General features: G+C 40.3%; 1 protein-coding gene across 2 annotated transcripts in view; it reads right to left on the bottom strand.

The window, feature by feature from the left end:
• Positions 1–4,283: 4,283 nt before the first annotated feature.
• ANKH (ANKH inorganic pyrophosphate transport regulator) overlaps positions 4,284–20,922 on the bottom strand; it is a 111,361-nt gene continuing 94,722 nt past the window's right edge. For both annotated transcript variants that reach the window (XM_068396770.1, XM_068396771.1), the window contains 4 exons: positions 14,622–14,751; positions 13,471–13,594; positions 12,780–12,879; positions 4,284–10,565 (listed from right to left, as the gene is read on the bottom strand). In XM_068396770.1, the coding sequence (XP_068252871.1) occupies positions 10,449–10,565; positions 12,780–12,879; positions 13,471–13,594; positions 14,622–14,751 (471 nt within the window). In that variant the 3' untranslated portion in view covers positions 4,284–10,448. The remainder of the gene's footprint in view (positions 10,566–12,779; positions 12,880–13,470; positions 13,595–14,621; positions 14,752–20,922) is intronic.

Raw genomic sequence — 20,922 nt, 5'->3', positions numbered from 1 at the left:
CTTTAGGGATACAGGATGCTGGAGATGGCAGGCTGCCTAAAATTAAAACCAGTATGTGAGGTGGTCATTTTGTGGGCTGGAGAAGCTGGACTTCTCTTGGAGAGCATCGTCTGAATCTGCTGTGGGCTGGCGCGAGGAGACCTGAGGCAGCAGAGTCCTGGGGGGTTGGTCGCAGGTATGAGCAAAGCCCTACCATCGTACCTCTCCATGACCTTTTTAAAAACGGTGGCTGGTCAAGTGTCGCACCAGAAGAGATGTTTAAGGCTGTGGTCCTATAGTCAGCCTTCTCGCTGGCTCTGGGTGGCTCAGATTCAGTCATTCGGGAGTACCCAAGGGACATGTTCAAAATCAAACATGACACATTTTTGGTTAAGGAATGTTTTCACAGCTTCCTAAGAACAGCTTTGGTGGCTTGCCAGATGGATGGATGAAGCATCTTCTCATCACATTTGAGTTTGTCCTGGCCTGATGAGAATAATGCTCTCCTTTTAAGTACTAAGTGTCTATTTAACAGGAATGATAAAAGTTTTAGATTTGGTGTGGAAAAAGTATTCTGACCATGGTATTTCTGTATCAACAACACTTGGATGCTTTGTAGAAATAAAGAGCTTGTCTTGCATCGTTTGACAGATACCCTTGGACTTCATTAACTTCAAGTTAAGACCTTGCAGTTGGCAGCATCATGCTCATAATTCAAAACCAATTTGCATGTTGTATATTTTCTCACCAGGAGGTCTATTTTGCTTGTTCCAAATGAGAAGAGCACTTTAGACCATGTCAGAATTAATAAAACAGAAGCAATCAGAATCATGAATCATATGCAAACTGTTAGAACTTTACTTAAAGTAATTAGAATATGAAAGCTATTGGACAGATAATTCTTTTTAACAATGCAGTTACGTACATCTTTGTTAAATACATAAACAGCACTCAATTTTAATGCAACCGGTACTTTTATACTTTTGACCTTAGCAGTTGTTTAAAAATGTACAAAGTTTTTACCTTCATTGGTTTCTTTAGAGTTTAAAGAAAACCCACATGTTTAAAGCAAAGCAAAATGGCCATTAAAAAACAAACTGGTAGCTTTAGCATGTGTACAAATTGCAGAAAGCAACGTTTATTTTGAGAGAAATCAACTGGAATTCTACAAGTACAACAGAAAATGATGCATGAGGTAACATTTCACTTAAAATCTCAGATCCCTGTACTGTAGTCCCAAACAGTGCTCTGGCTTGACACCTACAGTCCTTGCAAAATTGACTTGTTTAAGTAGTTGAGGATGGCTATTAGACACACTATTTGCATAAAGACAGCTTTATCCTGAAAGAAAGAATCTGAATCTGATACTGAAAGATACTCTGACAGAAATGAAAAATGAGTGATACTTCTCAGGTGAAATATGCATTTAGTTTCAGAAAGTGCAGTTACTTAGAGGAGACTTAGCTGACAGTAAAAATCACTGAAAGGAAAATCGGCCTGGTTTAGGCCAAAACAGGACACCTAGTTCTCAGATTTACCTTCAAATTACAGAAAGGAACTGAAAGAAAATGGGGCTTTTTTTCTACAGAAAGGTGTTCAGAGAATTGACCTTAATCCCAATGCAAAGGCAGCATTCCCTAAAGGGTGGCCAGCTACTGCTCTTGCCTCTTTCAGTGTTGTAAGCCAGCTGAGAACACAAGACGTTGTCCTGCAGAACACTCTGTGGTCAGAGGGTCAGGTGCGGAAAAGATGAGGGTCCCCCCCAAGCATCCCTCCCCATCCCTTTCCTGAACAAGAGTCTTCATACTTTGTGCTGCCCTTTTTTTACGATGGTGCTTCCAGACACTGCTTCGTGATCCCAATTTTAAAGTTATTTCCATGAAACTAAAAACAAGTCAATTTTAGAGAACCCAAAGGCACCATTAGAACATGCAAATATGAATTCAGTATTTATAGGCATTTCTGTGGTGCTGTTCCCTGTAGTACCCAAGCATCTTTCACCAGCATTAGTGAATTTTATCCTTACAGCACCTCTCTGAGACTGGAGAACCTGATATCCTTGTAGTATTACTCTACAAATGGTGCAGTCTGACCTCACAGGATGTGGTCAAAGCTATCCTGAACCTCTGCTCAGAAACTGCATCTCCTTTGAGAGACTTTCTGGGGGTTACCTCTACACAATTTGGTTCTCCTCCATGATGATTTTCTGCTGTGAAGACAAAATAGTCCTCGTCTTCTGCTCTGCCCTTTAGGTTTTACTCAACCCCTGTAGTTTCTTTCTAGCCTGACCTTGTGGCTGGCCCTACTCAAGTATGCAAAGATGGAGAGAGCAGGATGTGTGAAGTTTGCTTCTTTCTCCATTGCAAAAGGTGTGGCAAAGTTTGCTGTCTTTTGTGCTCCTAGCACTATAAAGTTCGGGTTTATCTAGTAACTAGTATCTAGTAACGCTGTCCGATAACCTTTAAAGGTCAGTGAACTTTTCACTAAAGATGATAAATGAAGGGGTCACGGTTCTCTCTGCCCACCAGTATGGTCCTTGCAGGGTAATGCAGTGTGGGGTGTTTGCAAAAGACGCTTCAACTCACTCATTTGCGTCCATCTCTCCCTCTCTCTCCACACACACACACTCACTCTTCCACACTCGCTCGCACGTGCTCCTCCTCAGGCATGCCCAGAAGCTTTCTGTTTGATATAGATGAAGCAAGGCTTTCTCATACCTTGGGAACACTGCTGGGCCATGCTGCCCAAGCACCATTAAACACATTTCAGCCATTCCACTGTGCAGAGTTGAGTCCTTGGTCTCCAGGTTGGATTTCTGTGGCCTGTAGTAGTAACGTGCTCTGCCAGTATTGCAGAACAAGTAATACAAGGAGCACAGGGGGCTCTGAAACTCCCAACTTCAAGTCCACCAGCAACAGGCAACGTCTATTTTTTTAATCCTCCTCTGAACAGCCAGCTCTGGGGAGGATCACTGCCGCCAGCTCATGCACAACAGTGGTGCGAGAAGCCATCAAACCACATCTTTCTAAAGGAGCTCCATGCCTCCTGCCTCAAACCATCCTTCCCTTCAGCAGATGAGCTCTGGGGTCCTCCAGCCATGCCCGTGCCTCTTACCAGAAGCCCTCCATAGGCTCCTGGCTTCAAGAAACAAAGGGGGAGGCAACACCACCAAAAGCTGATCTAAAATAATGGAGCAGTGAGAGCCATGTTCTGAAAGATCAAAACCTGACACGATCTCAGCTTGACTGCCTTTTTGACAGTGGGGATTTCTGCCCAGTTTAAAAACACAGGTTGAATTTCGCATCTTGTATGCTTTTTAAAAATATACGAGATATTGCAGGTAGATTTTTATTAAACCTAAAGTAACTGAAGTGCACTTTGAACTACATTATTTAAAGAGTGATTAGATTTATTTTCAAAAGCTTGTTCATGGTAGTAAGTAAGGGCATGTCATCTACAAAAATGCGTATGTATCTTCAACTTTTTTGGAGGTTTTGATTTTGCAATTTTGTGGTGCTTGCAAACCCTGTGGATAAAATCAATTAATCTAAGCAACCAGTAAATTTGTTGCCTGTAGCCTTACAATTGTTTCATTATAGCTTAGGAAGGATTTTTTTTGTTTATCCTAACAGGACACAAAAGAAGAGTTACATCAGTGCTGCTTTGGAGAGCAAACTACAGAGCTGAGTAATGCATGTTAGTTCCGGTCTCTGCTGTTTTCTGCATGTGTACATACACTTTACTTTCCACCCAGGCAGTATTTTCATTAAAAGTTAATGCAATTAGAATTATTTTTTTCAGTTTTGCAATTTTTTCTTTGCTTTTCTGTTGTGTTTTTGCTGAATTATGGATAAAGCTGTTGTTCCAATTTTAAAATACATCCTTTCCTAAGAGGGGATTTTTATGCGCTCATTTGTAGATAGGCCAAGCTGTTTTATTACGTAAATGTAGAAGTATTTACTTTGCATTACCTTGATTACAAAGGGGAGTTATCAGAAAGGGTAGCTTTTTTTTTAAAATGCTGAATGATGCACTTCTCTCTGAAGAGAGATGGGAGGAAGCAGGTAATAGATGCAATTGCTTGCTGGTTTCAGGCATTTTTGCTTAGAGAGTTAATTGAAAAAGTACAGTACAGTACTCAAATATTTCATCTGCAGATACAATAGCTTATTTTTGCTTTGCCCTCCTTGTGGGCTCCCAGAGGGTGGGAGGGTACTTTACAGCTGGCTCTGCAATATGAAAGTTTTGTCATCAGCAAAAGAATCTGTGCAGCTCAGATTTTTTTTCTCAGATGATACCTACATTGTAGAGCGCTAGTAGACTCTCTCAACCCTGAACTGAAAGCCTAAAGAAGTCAAGCAGTCGCAAGTCCCTTAAGATGAAGGGACCTCTCTAGGTTCCTGATTGAATCCAAGAACAATTTAGGTCAGAAGGGGACCACAGGCATTCATCTTATCTAGCCTCCATCGCTCAAAGCAGGACCACCTTTGACATTGGATTAGACTTCTCACGTCCAGCTGAATTTTAAACTTAATGGATTGTCCCTGTTAATCAGGCTCTCCAGCTCATTAAGTTATACATTTAGTTGTGCAATACATGAAGTGGTGTGTTTCCCAGTGCTTCAAACTATTCTGCGCTGCTCTGGGGATGCAGTGCTAACTTTGCTGGAAAAGTCTGGGTCGTGGTCTTATGGATCATTAGAAAGTCACAAAGTGCCTGGAGTTAAGTAATGAACTTGAATCCATTCTTTTAATTCTTGATTTTAAATAAAGACACCCCCCAATTCCTTCTACTTCTTGACTCTCCTTTTCAGTTTAGCAAACGAAAAGTAAAAAACAGTCCATCAAAGAAGAGTTTTGTTGTAAGCTACTTTTTAATCACGGCATTACTTGACATTCAGTCAGCATGACGATTACATTTTCCTTCTCAAAATGCCAACAGACAAAATAAGCCTAGCAGGAGCCTTCAGAAGAAAATAAGGAAACGTCTAAAGGTGCTGAACTAGGAATGACAGAAAATAATAAATTGATTTGAGCAGTGACAAGGCTTGGTAATACTACGGAAAACTTGCCCCTCGGGGTTACAAAGACAAAAAGCACCTAAAAATACACCACAATTCTTCTGTTTTACTGAAATAGTGTATATCTTGATTACGAAATGCTGAGACTGAAGCTCACTCTCTAACCATACAATTAACTTGCACAAGCTGCAGCCAAAATGCCCTTCTGTGTGAGTACGCGCCCCAAGCCGAGTGTAAAGCTCAGTCTCTCTGCCCCCGTATGTCGTCTTTGGCCTTTTTGTTCAGAAGGTGCCAATTACTGAGAAGTCTGGCAACGGTTTTGCTGAGGAGTGCATCTATGCACCGACAATTGAACTTGGCTCTCCAAAAAAAATCTATGCGAGCTGTCCAAACCCACGCGGAGAGCCAGGTCCCCCCCACTGCTCTGCAGGGCTGCTGCAGCTCAGGACCACGCTTGGACCGAGTTTGCTGCTAATCTGACAATTCTGCCTCGTTTCATGACGCTGTCAGGCTGCAATTGAATCCAGTGTGTTGCACGGCGCAGAATAAATTTGGAGCTCCTTTTCCCACCGGGGCTCTGCCACGAGCCCCCACAGCCTGCTCTGCACCACATCCCCCCTCCGTGGGAGCTTGCTCCCTTCAAAAAACACAGTATTCTGCACTTGAATTCTAGTAAAAAGGCAAACATGAACATTTTATGGTTAAGCTGGTATTTGGGAAATGCCAATTTGAGACTAAAATTGTGACAATTTTGTCTTTTGTTTCAGTAAAGTTTATGTGACATTTCCCCAATCCAGTTCTGCCCGTTACTCAGAAACAGCAAGCTATGTAGTGCCTCCTCTTTGCATGCTATAAAACCTGCATGTTGGTTTATTTCTGCTTGAATAATCTTCTGAGATGTTTCATACTCCTCTCTGATGGCTCCTCCACTCAGAAACCAAAACACTTAGAAGTGGTGTCTCATGGATGCAATGCTCCTCACCCTTCAGCCCCTCTCCAGGGCAGCTGGAAGGGAAATGCAGCAGCCACAGCTCTGGTGATTTCTGCCCTCTGATTCACTCATCTCAACGCCATGCTGTTGTCTTTAGGATGGTTATACAACACCCATAAGCTTTTCAGCATGTCCTCTTTTTCTCCCATTCCAGCTTACTGATCTAAATCATGCTTTAGCTCACTGGTATAAGGTCTGCTGAAAGGGTGTTTTATTTACTCTTTTATGTAACTTTAAATTTCAATTTTTTTTAAACGGCTTAGTATTAGTCCCACATTAACATCATGTTTAGACTTGAATCCTTGTTCCAACAAACTATATAGGCCATAGTAAAAATGCCTGCACAACACTCTCTCATACACACCCATATACATATGCATGGCTTTCCAATACACTAATGGCTACCTCAGCTATGCTCTGGTAACACCCAGCTGCACTCAAATCCGTGCTGATCACGCCACAACCACAAGATCTCAGTGAGAGACGGAGCAGATACTGCCGCCTCGCCATCCCCTGCACTGTCCTGCATTTTGCCTGGATGCTGGAGCCCCAGGATGCCCTATCCCCATTGCCACCTTGCAGCCCAACGCACAACTATGCCTGGAGACTCTGGGCGCCCAGGCCTGAAAGCATTCTTTCTCCCTTCTTCTTAAGCGCGAGGCGCCATCCCACAAAAGGCGCTCTCGCCTTCAAACGGTTTCTGTTCGCACGTCTCTGAATCGGCTGCATTCATCGGCTTGCCCTCCGTCTCGGGCTGCTCCCTCTCTGGCTGCGGATTTGGCAAAACACCAAGCGAGAGCCAGATATAAATCTCTCCCGCTCAAAGGAAATATTTAGCAGCGAAATGAGTAGAAAACAAAAGGCTTCTCTGTTACTCACCCAATCCTCTTACTCAGGGTGGCTCTATCTAACAAGCGGGCAACGGAGCGCTCCTGCCTGGAACGGCTGTGCCAGGGGACGGCGAGCAGGGCTGCCTGGGAACCCACTGCTGCGCCCGAATGGCCTCAAGCACTGGCTGGGAAATGCAGAACCTTTTCCATCAAGTCCACTGCTTGGTAAGCGTGAAAGGCCTGCTTAGGGCAGTGAGGGGGAAAAAAAAAACCCCAATGCTTCCTCATAATTCTGCAAAAGGAAAACTCAAGTTAACACAATTTCATGCACGTATTAAAAGCCAAGTAACATGAATCCACAGCTTATTGGTGTTCTGCTCTTTTTTCCCACTGTGTGAGCTGTTCTGAAATTTAAGATGTAGGATGAAGATCTACTGTGTTCCTCTTCTTATTTTAAAATCAATTGTATAATTCAGTAATTCTCAAGAAAGTCTGGAAAGGCCAAGTCTCCACGTGAATTCATTGAGATGACTGCGCTCCAGCTCCCCGACACAGAAACTTAAAATAGGTTTCTGTTGTAAAATATTTATATCACAGAGATAGATAGTCATTTCATAAGCAATAACACCAGAGAGTGCTACGTCATTTTACTAGAACTCAGGAAAGTCCTTTTGGGAAGGAAGAGGTGCAGGACAGGGCATGCACCAGCATTGACCGGGGCTTTGGCCGAGGAGGACGGAGCCTGTAACCGATCAGACTGGCTGCCTCACCAGCCCAGCTGAATTTGCCACTGACTGGGAGTCGGAGCAGTGAGGTTTCAGGTGGTGGCCAAAGCTCTGCTTGAATTCTTGTCCAAATCCCACCACGCCTGCACTCATTCGGTATCTTGCAAAGTAAAGGACTATTGAGTATTACGCACACAACTGAAAATTGATCTTTTACAATACCATTAGTTTAGCTCTGTATGACCAATTATTCAGTGTTTAATATTTGTTCGTATTCTATCTAAAGCAAGAGCTTCAGTGTTTCATTTAACTTATTCTCAAATTTTTACTTTTCGGTGCAATTACTACCTTGAAACCTACATCAGTAATGCTCAAAAGTCTTCAAAAATACTGCATATGAATTTTAGTCATGTATGAAAAGAAATATTACAAAAAAAATTACTTGCTTTATCTCTACAATTCCTGAAAAAATGCGTCTTGTGGACTTGTATACAAATTTACCGGAGAAACCAAAACGACATGAATAGAGAAGACCTCAAGTGGCCACTGTGATCTGTAACAGTCTATATACACGTTATATACATATGACTGTTTGAGAGCCTGTATTCATGAATGCCTACAGTCTACATACCGCACAAAGTTAATTTGTCTGAGGAGTTTTTTATAAAAATCTTTTTTTTTAAACTACTGTCAGAAACAAGGAGAACAACCTTGTGGTGGCACAGAAATTGTGGGGTTACTGGATTTAGTCTTACTAGTGCCACTGCTCATTAACCATGAACTGATTTTGCAAATCTGTCATTCAACACGATAATTTCTACATTTTTCTTACTGCATTTGTACATGTAACAAATTGGTACAAATGTTTACAATAAAATGTAAAGTTCATTGATACAATGCCTTTCACGACGTCCATAACTGGTTACTAGCGAACTCTGTAGATTTTTAGAGATATTTTTACCTGATCTTGGAAAAATAAGAAATGTATTGTAGCTTAAAACAAATGTACATAATATACAATATATATATTTATACATGTGTATGTCTACATACACATATATTGATATAACGTTTAAAGCAATGTTTAATTTTTATCAGTTCTCTGAGTGCTGGGACTACCTGGCAAATAATTCTAGAAACGGAATTGGTCCACAATTAAATATCATTTCCACAACTTAGAAAAATATACTTTTACTAAATAAGGTTTAAATTAACTATTTATGGACATAGCATGGAGGATAACAGTTTCCAGACTCTGATATGATTAAATCTGAAAGAACCCAAGATACTACAAACTGTTAACGAACGCTGCCCCGCAGCCAAACACAGAAGAGCACAGAAATACAAAGCTGCTGCTGCAGCCATCATCGGTGGCACCCAAACCGTCTCTCGTTCGGTCACCTCTGATATCGGCTTCATTTCCACCCCATACAAGTCACCCACCCGACCTCACACTCTGTTATTTAAGGCCCACTTCGACCACAACCACACCACACCTGCCGCCTTCTCCAAGTACAGCGCTTGCTGACTGATGAGAGCAGCGCCCCACCTCCATGCAACTCTTGCCTTGAGAGCTAACACATGATCAAGGTCCCTAATTAACAGCTTGGAGGACCATCAGTACTTGAGCTTCACCATATGGATTTTGGTCTACTGCATAGGCAAATATAGCAAAACATACATATATGTGTGTGTGTATATATATAAAAATATATATACATACACACACACGTGTGTGTATGTGTACAACTTTATATAAAAAATTTCATGGAGCTATGTGTAGTAATGCGATATACCATGGTATCCTGCATGTGTTATCTGATTTTTTTTTTAAATATATAGGCACCAGAAATAAGTATATAGAGCAAATCAACCATTAAAAATTAAAGTTAAATCAGTGGACAAGAACTTTGGTAAAGCTTGTCAATATTTATTTTTTTTAATTCAAATACAGTCAAAGTCTATCAGTTGCCATCACCCTCTTCACAAGAGGAAAGTGCATGTTTTTTTCTAAAGAAAATTATACGTAAGGTGGGGCTTAAAGACTCAAGAAAATTCTGAATTAAATGTTTACATTTTTCAAAAGATTACTATCTTTCTGATGGAATAAAAGCTAAATAGAGTTCTTGTCCTGTATTTTATTTATCGTATGCATATATATATGAATATATATATATGTATGTCTCTGTTTATGTACCTGTGTGTGTATACACATCCACACACTTCTAACATGAGAGAGGAACCTGTTTTTCTCCACTTTGTATGTGGAGACTTACACGTTCCTCCCTGTCTCGTACCCCGTGCAGTATAAGCTCTAGTGGTGAGGCCAAACAAGAAGATATAGTTCACTGTCGTATATTAGTTTATGTAGCAAAGTCATTTTCCAGCAAGTAAAATAAAGCTCTGTATTCCAAACTTCTTTTCCTTTGCATTTCTCATAAAGAAAAGGAAGGAAAAGGAAAGAGGGGAGGGTGTAGGATTATGGCAGTAGCATTGAGCCAGTGGCATGTGTGTGTGTGTGTGTGTGCGAGTGTGCAAGCGCATGCATGCACACATGCACACACATGCACAGAGAGCAGGGCTTTGGTTGACAAATGCAGATTGTCCAGAGAAGGTGGATGCATAAGTAAGGAAGACTCTACAGTGATGCAATTGTATCTTTTATGGTTGCATGGAGTGAGAAAACAAATTCAATTGGGGGGGGAAAAAAAAGCAAAGACCTTTTTTTAGGTCCCTCATCAGTGAGAGCATACTCAGTATGCTAGAGAATTTATCTGAAACCTTTTAAATCAAGGCCTCTTTATTACAAAAATAAAAACGAACAAACAAAAAAGTATGAGAGACGACAAGATGCTGAAGTGTCACTCCAATCGTCCCTGCAGAGAACAATTGCATCCCATTTATTATTCATTCTCTTCTCTCATTTCTACGATGTCTGTCATTTCCTCTGTGTGAGGCATGTCGGTCATTGCAGAGTCTTCACCTTCTGTAGCTGTTTCATTCTCATTCCGCTTCTTTTTCTAGGTTGAAACAAGCATTCAGAAACCTATCAGTAAGTTGTGCAGAACACAGTCCTACAAACTTTGGGCACTGGGAGAAGTGAGGTGGGAATAATTTTTTTTGTAGAGTATGTTATTAAAAGCTAGAATATTTTGTCATATTTGTGGCTTGTCACTAATAAGCTGGCTTATCTTAGGTTTCCATAACCTTCCTGGGGCTCAGCTTTCTCCTTTCTAGCATAAATGCAATAATAGAGGCATTTCTTATGCTAAGCAACATCCAAAACAGGCTTCAGCATGACTGGAGGGAAGAAAGCATCTGGAATCTTTTACATCACAGACTTTTTATTAAAAAAAAAAAAAGCAAACAAAATGTGAGGGAAGATAAGCTGCTCTAGGGGGGGAGACAGAGGTAGCAACCTAATTTCACAAATGTCAAACTTCAGGAATTTTACAAGATGTGAGCATTCTGGCTTTTCTTGGTATTGCTGATCCACTGTGATCCCCCCAACCCACCAAGGCCAAGTAATATTAGAGTATTTTTGGCTAGCAGGAGCAGAAGGGCATTCAAGAGTCCTATGATTCATCCAGGATGTCCTGGATTAGTAAAGCTAAGAAGCATTCAGCCTCACTACAAAACAAGTTGAAGCATCTGTTCCTTATTATCTGTTTCTCAGCAGGCTGACTAGTTTTACAGAAAACACTTGCACAGCTGACAAAAAAATCCCCCACAGGTATTATTGATTCAGCTGAGTTGGGCATATCAGAGTTTCAAAATTTCAGAGGTGTCTACACAAACACCTCTGAACACCACCCACTTATTACCACTGTAGGTGAAAACAAGTTGGTGTATACAGCTACTGGTTGGCTCTGCCACTGTCACGTTGGCTGTTGAGACAATGCTGTCAGCTACATACTAATTCTGGTAAGGGAATGAATTAGGTTGGCACAGTTATTATTACTACTACCTGCACTCATCACTGCAAAAATTAAGCACCATGTCCCTGGCCAGAACCACTCTATGAGCTACTACTGTAACAAACAAGCGATGAGGAGGTTAGTCCAAACAGATACATGTTGTGAAACCACAGGCCAAGAACAGCCATTTCGGTATCTACAGGTTTTACTCTTTGGGTCTCATGAAAAACATGACAGAGATCAAGGTCTTCTATTTTCTTATGAACCTTGTACACTTTGGCCTATTGCCATGGACTACACTGTTAATACATATCAAAACTGGTTTTAGTTTGTTCCAACATAAGGCTTTTAGATATTCCATCTTCTGTATTTTTTTTCTAAAAATAGAAGTGGTGGGCATCTTCACTTGGCCCTTAGTAAGAAGTCTAATTAAAAAAAAAAAAGTAAATGCATAGATTATATTTTCTGCTCCCATCCACAGAGTCCTTCTGCACTATGGAATGATGTACACACCATGCCGTTTCTGCTTGGGAGTTGGACCTGGTGCCCTACACAGTGTCTTAAACACAGAACTGCAGTGACACCACATGCAGGTACTGTGATGTACCCAGTCACTTAGCCAATATTTATCCTGTGTTTGACTTCATTTAGTGGAATATTCTTTGAAATCCATGTATCACTACTACTCTGTACATGCAGGATTGTAGTGTGTGAAATATCTAAAAAGTATGTCTATGAGAAATCCTTGCCTGTTTAAGTATTTGTAAGCTCTTATCCTCTGCTGCTGCAGGAGTGTATCTTGTTTTAAGCCACTTCTTCAGATGGCAAAAAAATAAGCAACTGTACTTTTTGTCCATTTTCAGCAGAGCTGGTTTTATAAAGAAATAAAAGTATATATACACATATATATACATACACATATATATATAATAAGCTTGGATGAGTAGTTCCTACATCTACATAAAGAAGCTATGTTGTACTGTAGCAGCAGATCTACAGTGCAAAAAAGGTGATGGTAAGGACATGATACCCATGATACATGTTTTGATGAGCAAGAGGTTCACTTCAGACCAGCGTGTGCTATGGCCTGATCCCATGGCCTGAATGCCCACTAGCGGCTGGAGGGCACCTTTTGGTTTTATTTCAACCCAAAGACCTCCCAAGTCACAAGCTCCTAAGACCACACGAGGAAGCAAACCAAATTCTGTAAGTGGGGATTCTTGGAAGTTACATTTCAAAAGTGTACTCTCAATCTGAACTAAAGTCTACTATCTTCATGAACTGCTTTCCCCAGATCCCGCAGAGACTCATTCTTACCTGTTTCCGATAGACGTAACAGGCTGCTATTGCAACCATGGTGGATTCTCCTATAAAACCAGCTAGAAGAGATCCTACTCCAAGAGTGGCTCCATGAACTCTGTGGGTGGCATAAAAAGAAAGTAGTCATGGTTGTGTGAGAATGCATGATTCATAATTATATTTTCACTGATATATAGAACCAATCTGTTGTTAGAAATATTTCCTTCAAAGACATAATACACTGGCAAAGAGAATAACTGGTATTTTAAAGGACTTTTTTGTTTCTTAATGGCTTCACTGTTTAGTAGAAGAGCCACATTCTGAATCAAATTATGGACGAAGAATTTAAAGTCTTGTACAGAGTGCTGTAGAATAGATTATTTAACTTATAAACAAGATATTCTTCCATTAGCTTTCTTAACAGTGCATTTAGTAACATGGAAATAAATTCCCCTTTGGACACGTTTTTGCCCCTTTGACGTTTGCATATTTTTTCAAAAGGGACGTCACTATCGTGCCTGCCTAGACAAGTCACGCTTGTAATTTTGTAAATCTTTCTTTTCCGGATATTGACACTATTTATGTTTTATATTATGGTTAGTATTTGGGGAAAATGTTCTGAGCTATGCAAATTCAAGCTATAAAGTGGCAGGGAACAGGAATGAAGAAGAAAGTAAACCCATTGGCTCTGTGGAGAATAATGATTTACCCCAAGTAAGGCAGCACAATGAGACTAGCGATGAGGACGATAATCCGCAGCACTGAGCTGGGTGCCAACACAAATGTCTTCTTCAGAGTCATCAGCCAACCAGTCAAGTGTGCTCTGACAGTCACTGTTCACAAACAGGGGAAGGGGATGGGGAGAAAGAGAGGCAAGAGTAGTAAAAAAAAAGTCAATCATCTGATATGAAGCTTTTTCATTCAGACAGCACTGTTCAGAAATAACCATGGTGAAACTTGTTGCTGTTAATTTTGCACACTGGGAAACCCTACTAGAAATGAAGTAGATCTTGTATCCAAATTGCTTTAATATACTGATTTTTGGCAAAAAAAAAAGCCAGTTATGGTCAGCAATCCTTTCTAAGAGCTGCTCTCTTGGAACCAATTCATTAGATGGCCCATTCTGTTTTCTTCATTAAAAAAATCCTATCCCCTTCCCTAAAGAGAAATCATACCAAGGAAAATTTTCCGTCTAGCTTCTGTGTGGTCTATGGTGTAACAGCTAGGCACAAAAAAAGAGATATCTGCATGTACCTATTCTTGTATTTGTAGTTTACCTTTATTGCAAAACTGTCTTGTCATATAAGCAGAAAACACTACATGATGTAGCATTTAATTACAGAAGACAGAAATTTTATGAGGGGAAACATTTTGATTACTGCTGTCAAGCTTGTCTCTCTCTTGAATAGGGGCATTAACTTTTATTCTATATTATTTACGCTCTGATGATATCTGAAATAGCCATTGAGTCTGACAGCAGAAGGGGAGACTAATGGAGATGATGTTACTGCGGAGGTGGTCCTAGATGCTATTCCAAATAGTTAATTTCAGTCTTAGCACACATGTATCGCTACTGCAATTCATGTGGGTGTTCTTGGTCAACTACAATAGATAAAATTCAGGCTTTACTTTTGACAGTCAGAAATCTGCCTAATGACAGACTGCTCTTACTGCAACATTTGTATCTTGACCACCAATGTAAATAGTCTTGGTCTACACCAGCTTCAATAAAAACGGTGTTACTTATGCTAGGCATGCATTTAGCCACTCTTACGTGTACAGCCATGACAGACTCTATGACCATGCCTCACAGGGCGTTTGGTTTTGAGGTTACAGAGTTTTTCTTGTCTTGTTTTTTACCTGGAATTGGGAAGAAGGAGAAGATGCGTAAAGGAACAACACACAGCTCTGCAAAAGCGAAGTCTACTCCAATTATGTCAACTAAAATCTTCTCTGACACATTTGGCGTCCAAAACATCACAAAACAGAGCTAGGAAAAACAGAATTAAGAGATGTTTATATTTCATAAGGGAAGCACAACAAAAGATAGGCCCTCCTGCTCTAAAACATTTGTTTACTGATGGGTAGGTAACTGTACTGATGATAAATACACATACTGTATATTTATACTTAACTTGCATTCAAATACACAGAGTACACAAGTGAACATAAGAGAGGCATGGTAACTGCAGAAGCAATTCCTACTCTTCATGTTCCTCACATACCAAGATGGATGCATATAGGAAGAATTTTTATGGTGCCTGCAAATGGTTGTACTTTGAATGGTCTAATTGTTACAAAAACAGTAAGAAATTTGATTTTTTACAGACTGGTTAAGACACCCATATTCCTAAACAGATTATCAAATATTTTAGTAACTAAAGGTTTCAAGTACTCCAAGAATCAGAGATCTGACCTAAATCTAAGAGTAGTGGTTTAAACATGCTGCTGATACTAGTACTGTTGGTAGGTAATATGCCTGATGATAGCAAGGCAAAGGTGCTCAGCATAGCCCTGTAGACACGGTGCCCTCAGGCCACAAAACCACTAAGTCTTGTTATTTTTATTAAAGAGTGAGCTGTTTAGTCCATACACAAAAGCAAAACTTCCATAAAAAACTTGCAACAAAAGGTACAGTGGTGGTACATACTGTTTAATTTTTTGGTCAACACTGAGGCAGGGCTTCAGTCCGAGCTGAGGGGGCTGTTGGCAGCTGGCAGGTCCCACTTTGGTTCAAGGCACTCACTGAAGAACAGTGCCTACAGCACTTATAGGACTTTTCCTGTAAGAAGGGGTACCTGACATCCTTTCAAGTATAACTACTTTGTTATTTAACTTGGTTTTGTAATTAAAAAAGTTATCTCTTCCTCTTGTTCTCGCAGTAAAGCAGATATTAAGGAAGCGAGCTGACTGAATGGGGCAAAACTTGGGATCTTAAATGCTCTGGCACTGCTCTTGTCAGGTTACAAACCACTGTACCAGCTAAATTATGTGCACTGGCTGTACAATCTGATGGCTCTGTAAGACTTTATAACCACTCTCTTATAATATAGCCTACAAGCTAGTATCATAGTATCTAGCTCTTCTCTTTTTATCCAGCTGTCACATGTTCAGATGGCTTTTAAAGCTAGTCTTTGATGTCCTACCACCTCCAAGACAGCTGGGATTTCACTCTCATTCTTTGGTTGCGTGCCAGAGATTGTCCTTTCTGTTTAGCCTACAAGTACCCAGAACGCAGATGTTTCCCAAGGCCTGTGACCGAGTGGCCTGTGGTCTCGTGTTCTGACCACCCTGTGCAGTGAACAAAACATTTCACCTTCCTGCAAAAAGATTCATCTTCAGTTTTCTCCTCCACTTCTTAGGGTAGGAACCACTATTTACTTTTCACAATTGAATGTTTTACTTGACTAATTTGATGCTGTCTTGCGGTGCATCTCCAACACTTACACAGAGAATACTAAGTGGAGGAAGGTAAGAGCAGGAGACGAATGAACTGAGCATGGATTTTTTTCTGCTTTAGCCAGCACTTCTCTCTCCTTGCCAAACTACTTGTACAGGGTACAACTGAAGCAGACGGGACAATCTAGAGCAGAGAAGGTTGTGTGGTTGAGAATCCAGTTATTAAAAATTAACTGGTCAGTGACAGAGCAAATTCTTTCATTGCTGCAGACACCACTAGGCAGACTGCAGTGATTTGTACTCTTACTGCAAATGACCTCAGAAGCAACCATACAGGGCATATTTTGTCAAATCTTTCTTCAAAGTCCAATAAACAAAATAAGATGCAAAGATGTCCACTCTTCAATTATAGTTTGCTGTTTTCATGAAAGCAAAGACTTTTACACTGCTTGTACTGCACAATGCCATCAGCAGTACAGTTACTGCCGCTGCAAGATTCTACACACTTATGTTAAGAGAAGAGTCTGCCTACTGCTAGCAAAAGGCAAATAGAGCAGTCTTTCCTTCTTCAACAGCCGTTTGGAAGAGTAGTCTAACATGGTTAGACAGGCAAGCAAATAAGTGACCAAAAACATTGTTCTCAGTCCTCTTCTCTTTGAAGTTAAAGTTTGTTTCTGGCCTTAATAAGGAGACTCAATCTCCATCCAGCTCCTCCAGGAGGAAGGTCAGTTTGCAAATCAGGGGTTATGACTTATACCCAGGTGGTATGCAGTCCTTCCCCCTCAGCTGTTGCAAACTGCAGTCTTCTCCACTCCTCGCCCCGCCCCCCCCGCCCCCGATCAGCAGAGAGTTAGTGGTGATAAATGGCTCCAAAGAGCACTTCTTACATAGCAGCTGGTGGGTAAAGACAGCAGTGACTGCTAAGCTTAAGATTAAGCATTTTGAGGAGGTGAGGCATAGCAGCAGCAGGACCTTCTATTTCTGTCTCAGTGTGTTTCCATCTTTTTGGTTGCAATATTGATAACTAGTTTTATTTTGCTAAGAGATTCGGAGATTCTTCTCTGTCATCTTATGAGCAGATGATATTCTTATTGCCCACAGGGAACAAAGCCTCAGGAAAAGAAATTAATGCTTTGCATCATGCAAGCCCTCTGCAATTAACCTTCTAGAGTGCTTGCAACTTGGGAAGTTTCCATATTATTTCAAAGACAAATTCAAAATGTAGTAGGAGAAAAAGAAAATCTTCTACTTCAGGAAAAAAGTAACACTAAACATGCAGAGGGGGGAAGGTATTTCGGCTACTCATTTTATTACAGATAAGGTATACTGAAAATAGGATGACGTCTTAGCTTTTTTGTGATGCTGAGTGGTCTGTATGATGTTTGTGATTACCTTGGTAAAGGGTGAAGACTGATCAGAAAGGAGGCTGGAGAAGATGGTAACTGATGGAATGATGCAAGTAGTCCAGTGAAACAAAAAGCATGGCACACACAATTAGAGACGAGATCTACTAGAGTAAGCAGTGCTAACTTCTTGGGGCTTGCATCAGGAAAGATTTTTAGGAAGTAGGTTTACCTGTAGTATGTCTCCTATCTTTCTTTTAGTTAAACACTGTTTCCCCCTCCCCCTTATGTCTCTGTGTCTGCAAGTTTAAAAATAGAATAAATAGGCTTGGGTAGGGTTACATTATATGTTAATTTAATCTAATCAAGAGGTGAAGATGAAACAGCAAAAGCTTCCGCACAGGCTAGCAACGCGCATGCATGATGGCACTGCAGCTTCAGGTTGCAATTGCAGTTGGCTGCAATGGCTTTAGGAGTATTGTATTTGGCAACTCCACTGAGGCTGAAGCTTTTTAATATTTTGGGAGGAAGGATTTTGCTTGTGGAACTTCAGCGACAGAGTTGATTTGATTTTCTGTTATCTTATGGTATGAGTGCAGCATGATATTAAAGGATAGTTTTGTTAAAGCTTTTGATCATTTAACCGGAACTTCAAATGGACAGTGATGAGTGCTTTAAAAAAACAGGAAAAAATGAAGATACAAACAGGAGAGTGGAACACTACAGAGAATACGCAGGCCTGAGTAAAGACAGTAGTATTTATTATTGTGGTGTTATCTCTGTACAAACAACAGTAGCCTAAGCATTTCTGAAAGTGTTTTAATCATCTGAACTGATCTGAAGGGTTGTGCTATTGGGTAATGTGCCTTTAACTGATCTACAGTAGTAAATCTGAAAGACTTTACTAAATATGTCAATAATTTACAGCACCATAAGAAAACCAGTACAGCTGTACTAGATCAGACCAAAGCTCCAGCTAGACTAGTAGCGTCTGCCTGCTAAAGGTCACTGGGGGTTGCCTAAGGAAAGGCACGAAGAGCAGGGCAAGCGCAGAGGAAGAGATGGCCTTCCCCGGCTGCGTGGTCTGAGCTGCTGGCAGTTATGGCTTCAGGAGCTCAGTAACTGTCATGCACCTTCATCCCATGCAGCATTATATTGTGCATATAACATATCTAATATTAGTGATTTTTTTTTTTTTCCAATCCAGTTGTGCATTAAAGTCAAAAACCCTCTGACTCATGGCTTAGACACTCTCCATAAGTACGTGTGTTTACTTTTGTGTGGAACCTTGCTATTCTCAGCTAGTAAGTTCAGCGTCTAGGCATATTAAAAGGTTACACATAAAAAACTTCTGCTGTCAACAAACCTGAGAGAACGCACCAAGTCTTTGTTTCAGTAGGGAAGGTATCAAACTGCTAGTGCTCAGTCCAGCTTCTCTTTAATCTCTTAAATACACTTCATGTATTTGACTTTTATAACTAATTGTAATGGAAGACTGTCCATGAGATTTAGTTTCAGATGTGGCATGTGTGAGTTTGAATGCTAGTAGTTCTTGAAAACTAACAGTCTTTTCATAGGCCCTGCATCTCCTGGAAGCTATTTCCATTTATTCTGGTTGCTGACAGGGATTACTAAACCTCAGAGAGCCACTACATAATGCGTTATAATACATTATGCTAGCAAAGGCTATTGTCGTGTGTGCAGTAATCTGCAGGGTGCAAGACTGATTCGCTTTTTGGCATTTGTAGAAAGCTGCCTGTCTTTTGGGACATTCATTGATAAATACAAGGCACAAAAGAGTACTCCAGCAAGCTATAAACAACAGTACAGCATTTCTAGACTTCAGTGCAGCCTCCAGTAGTTAGAAGAAACATTGCCTGATGACAAAGACACGATATGGCTCTATGTTCCTCAGAAAGAAACTATGGAATCCAAAACGGATGTTTTTAAAAATGGGTTAGACATATACCAGCCTGGAATGAGCCTGGAACAACAGATTTTACCATGGGGAAGGGTACCATTAACCTGTTAAAGGTTATTCTGTGATGAAATGCAGTTCATATTTTTCTCCTGCAAAACAACTCTCAGCAGATGTTTCCTATCATTTGTTGAACTTGCTGTATTTGCAGAAGTATGGCTGTCCAAGAGAGGTGTTTTACCCTCAGAGTATTGTTCTGTGTATGTACTGAGGACTGCATCTTAACTAATTTAACCCATGCCTTATTGATGACCTCTCTATTACCATTTATGCTATGTAGTGCCCAGTGAGGGCAGAGGAAATCTACTTTACACCTTATTACACATCTCAGCTTTGAATTGCACCTCAGATCTTTGGGATAGTACCAGTTAAGTTTATCACTTCTATTAATATGGAAGAATATAAGGCATATGATTTTGCCTTTTGAAGTGTGCAATAAATAAATAAAAAGTAGCTTGAGTCTTGTGTGGTCTGATCTCCTGATTTGCCAAACATTGCCATGGCCTCCCTCTTTCTCACATAAAAAGAACTTCCATAATTCTGTCTCCTTTCAGAGCTTGTATCACGCTTACAAGATGAGCTGATCTCACAGATAAGTTTGTAAGTCAAAAGAGTATCTTGTTCTTACTTGCATCACAGTGTGAAAAACTGAATTTGACTCCTCTGTTCTAACATCCTATTTTGCAAGATGCTGGAAAAGAAAAAAAACTGTTGAATTTGTTAGTGCTGTTCCTATGGCTATTCCAAATCCATACCTTCATTGACCTTGAAAATTTAGTTCTTTAAATGACTGTGTAGTACTGGGGCTTGTCACTCAAAAACTTACTCTAGCATCTTAATGTTCAAGGAAACTGTACTTCTCTGCTGTATTTTTATGAAGAAGAATAAAACTTAACAAGTTTTGAACTGTTAACTACTAGTACTGAAACTATAGAAATAGTTATTAGTTACACCCCTTTTCAGACTACACTTGGGAGTGTGTTTCCGCGTTGAATATAGCTGTGCAACAGAATACAAATTCCTAATACCTCCTGAAGCACTCATTCCATTACGCATTCTCTCAAGTAGTTGAACAACATGGAAAATGTTCAACAGTGTTCTTAGGAAAGAAAGAGATCCAACTACTGATCAGTTTACACAAATAAAGGATTTTGTGTTTTATTGTGGACCAAGAAATGAAAAAGTTTAGGTTTTATTATAAAGACATTATTCCCTGTTGACAGGAAATCACATGTGAGTTTAACATGAAAATAATCAAGTGAAAAACTTGTTGCCTTCAAAGACTCAGGGTTTTTTTTTTTTGTTGTGTTTGTTTTTTTTTAAGCACACTGCTATAAACAATCATGAAGTTCTTTGGAAACTGTGGAGGAATTGCTGGTGTGGAGGAATTGCTATGACACTAGAGGCCAGCATCACTGGCGGGCTATGGAAGCTTGCTGCA

This window comes from Nyctibius grandis, chromosome 3 (assembly GCF_013368605.1).
Source record: "Nyctibius grandis isolate bNycGra1 chromosome 3, bNycGra1.pri, whole genome shotgun sequence".
In the NCBI taxonomy this organism is placed as follows: domain Eukaryota; kingdom Metazoa; phylum Chordata; class Aves; order Nyctibiiformes; family Nyctibiidae; genus Nyctibius; species Nyctibius grandis.
Note: the sequence above shows the minus strand (reverse complement) of the source record. Positions and strands in the feature narration are given on the sequence as shown.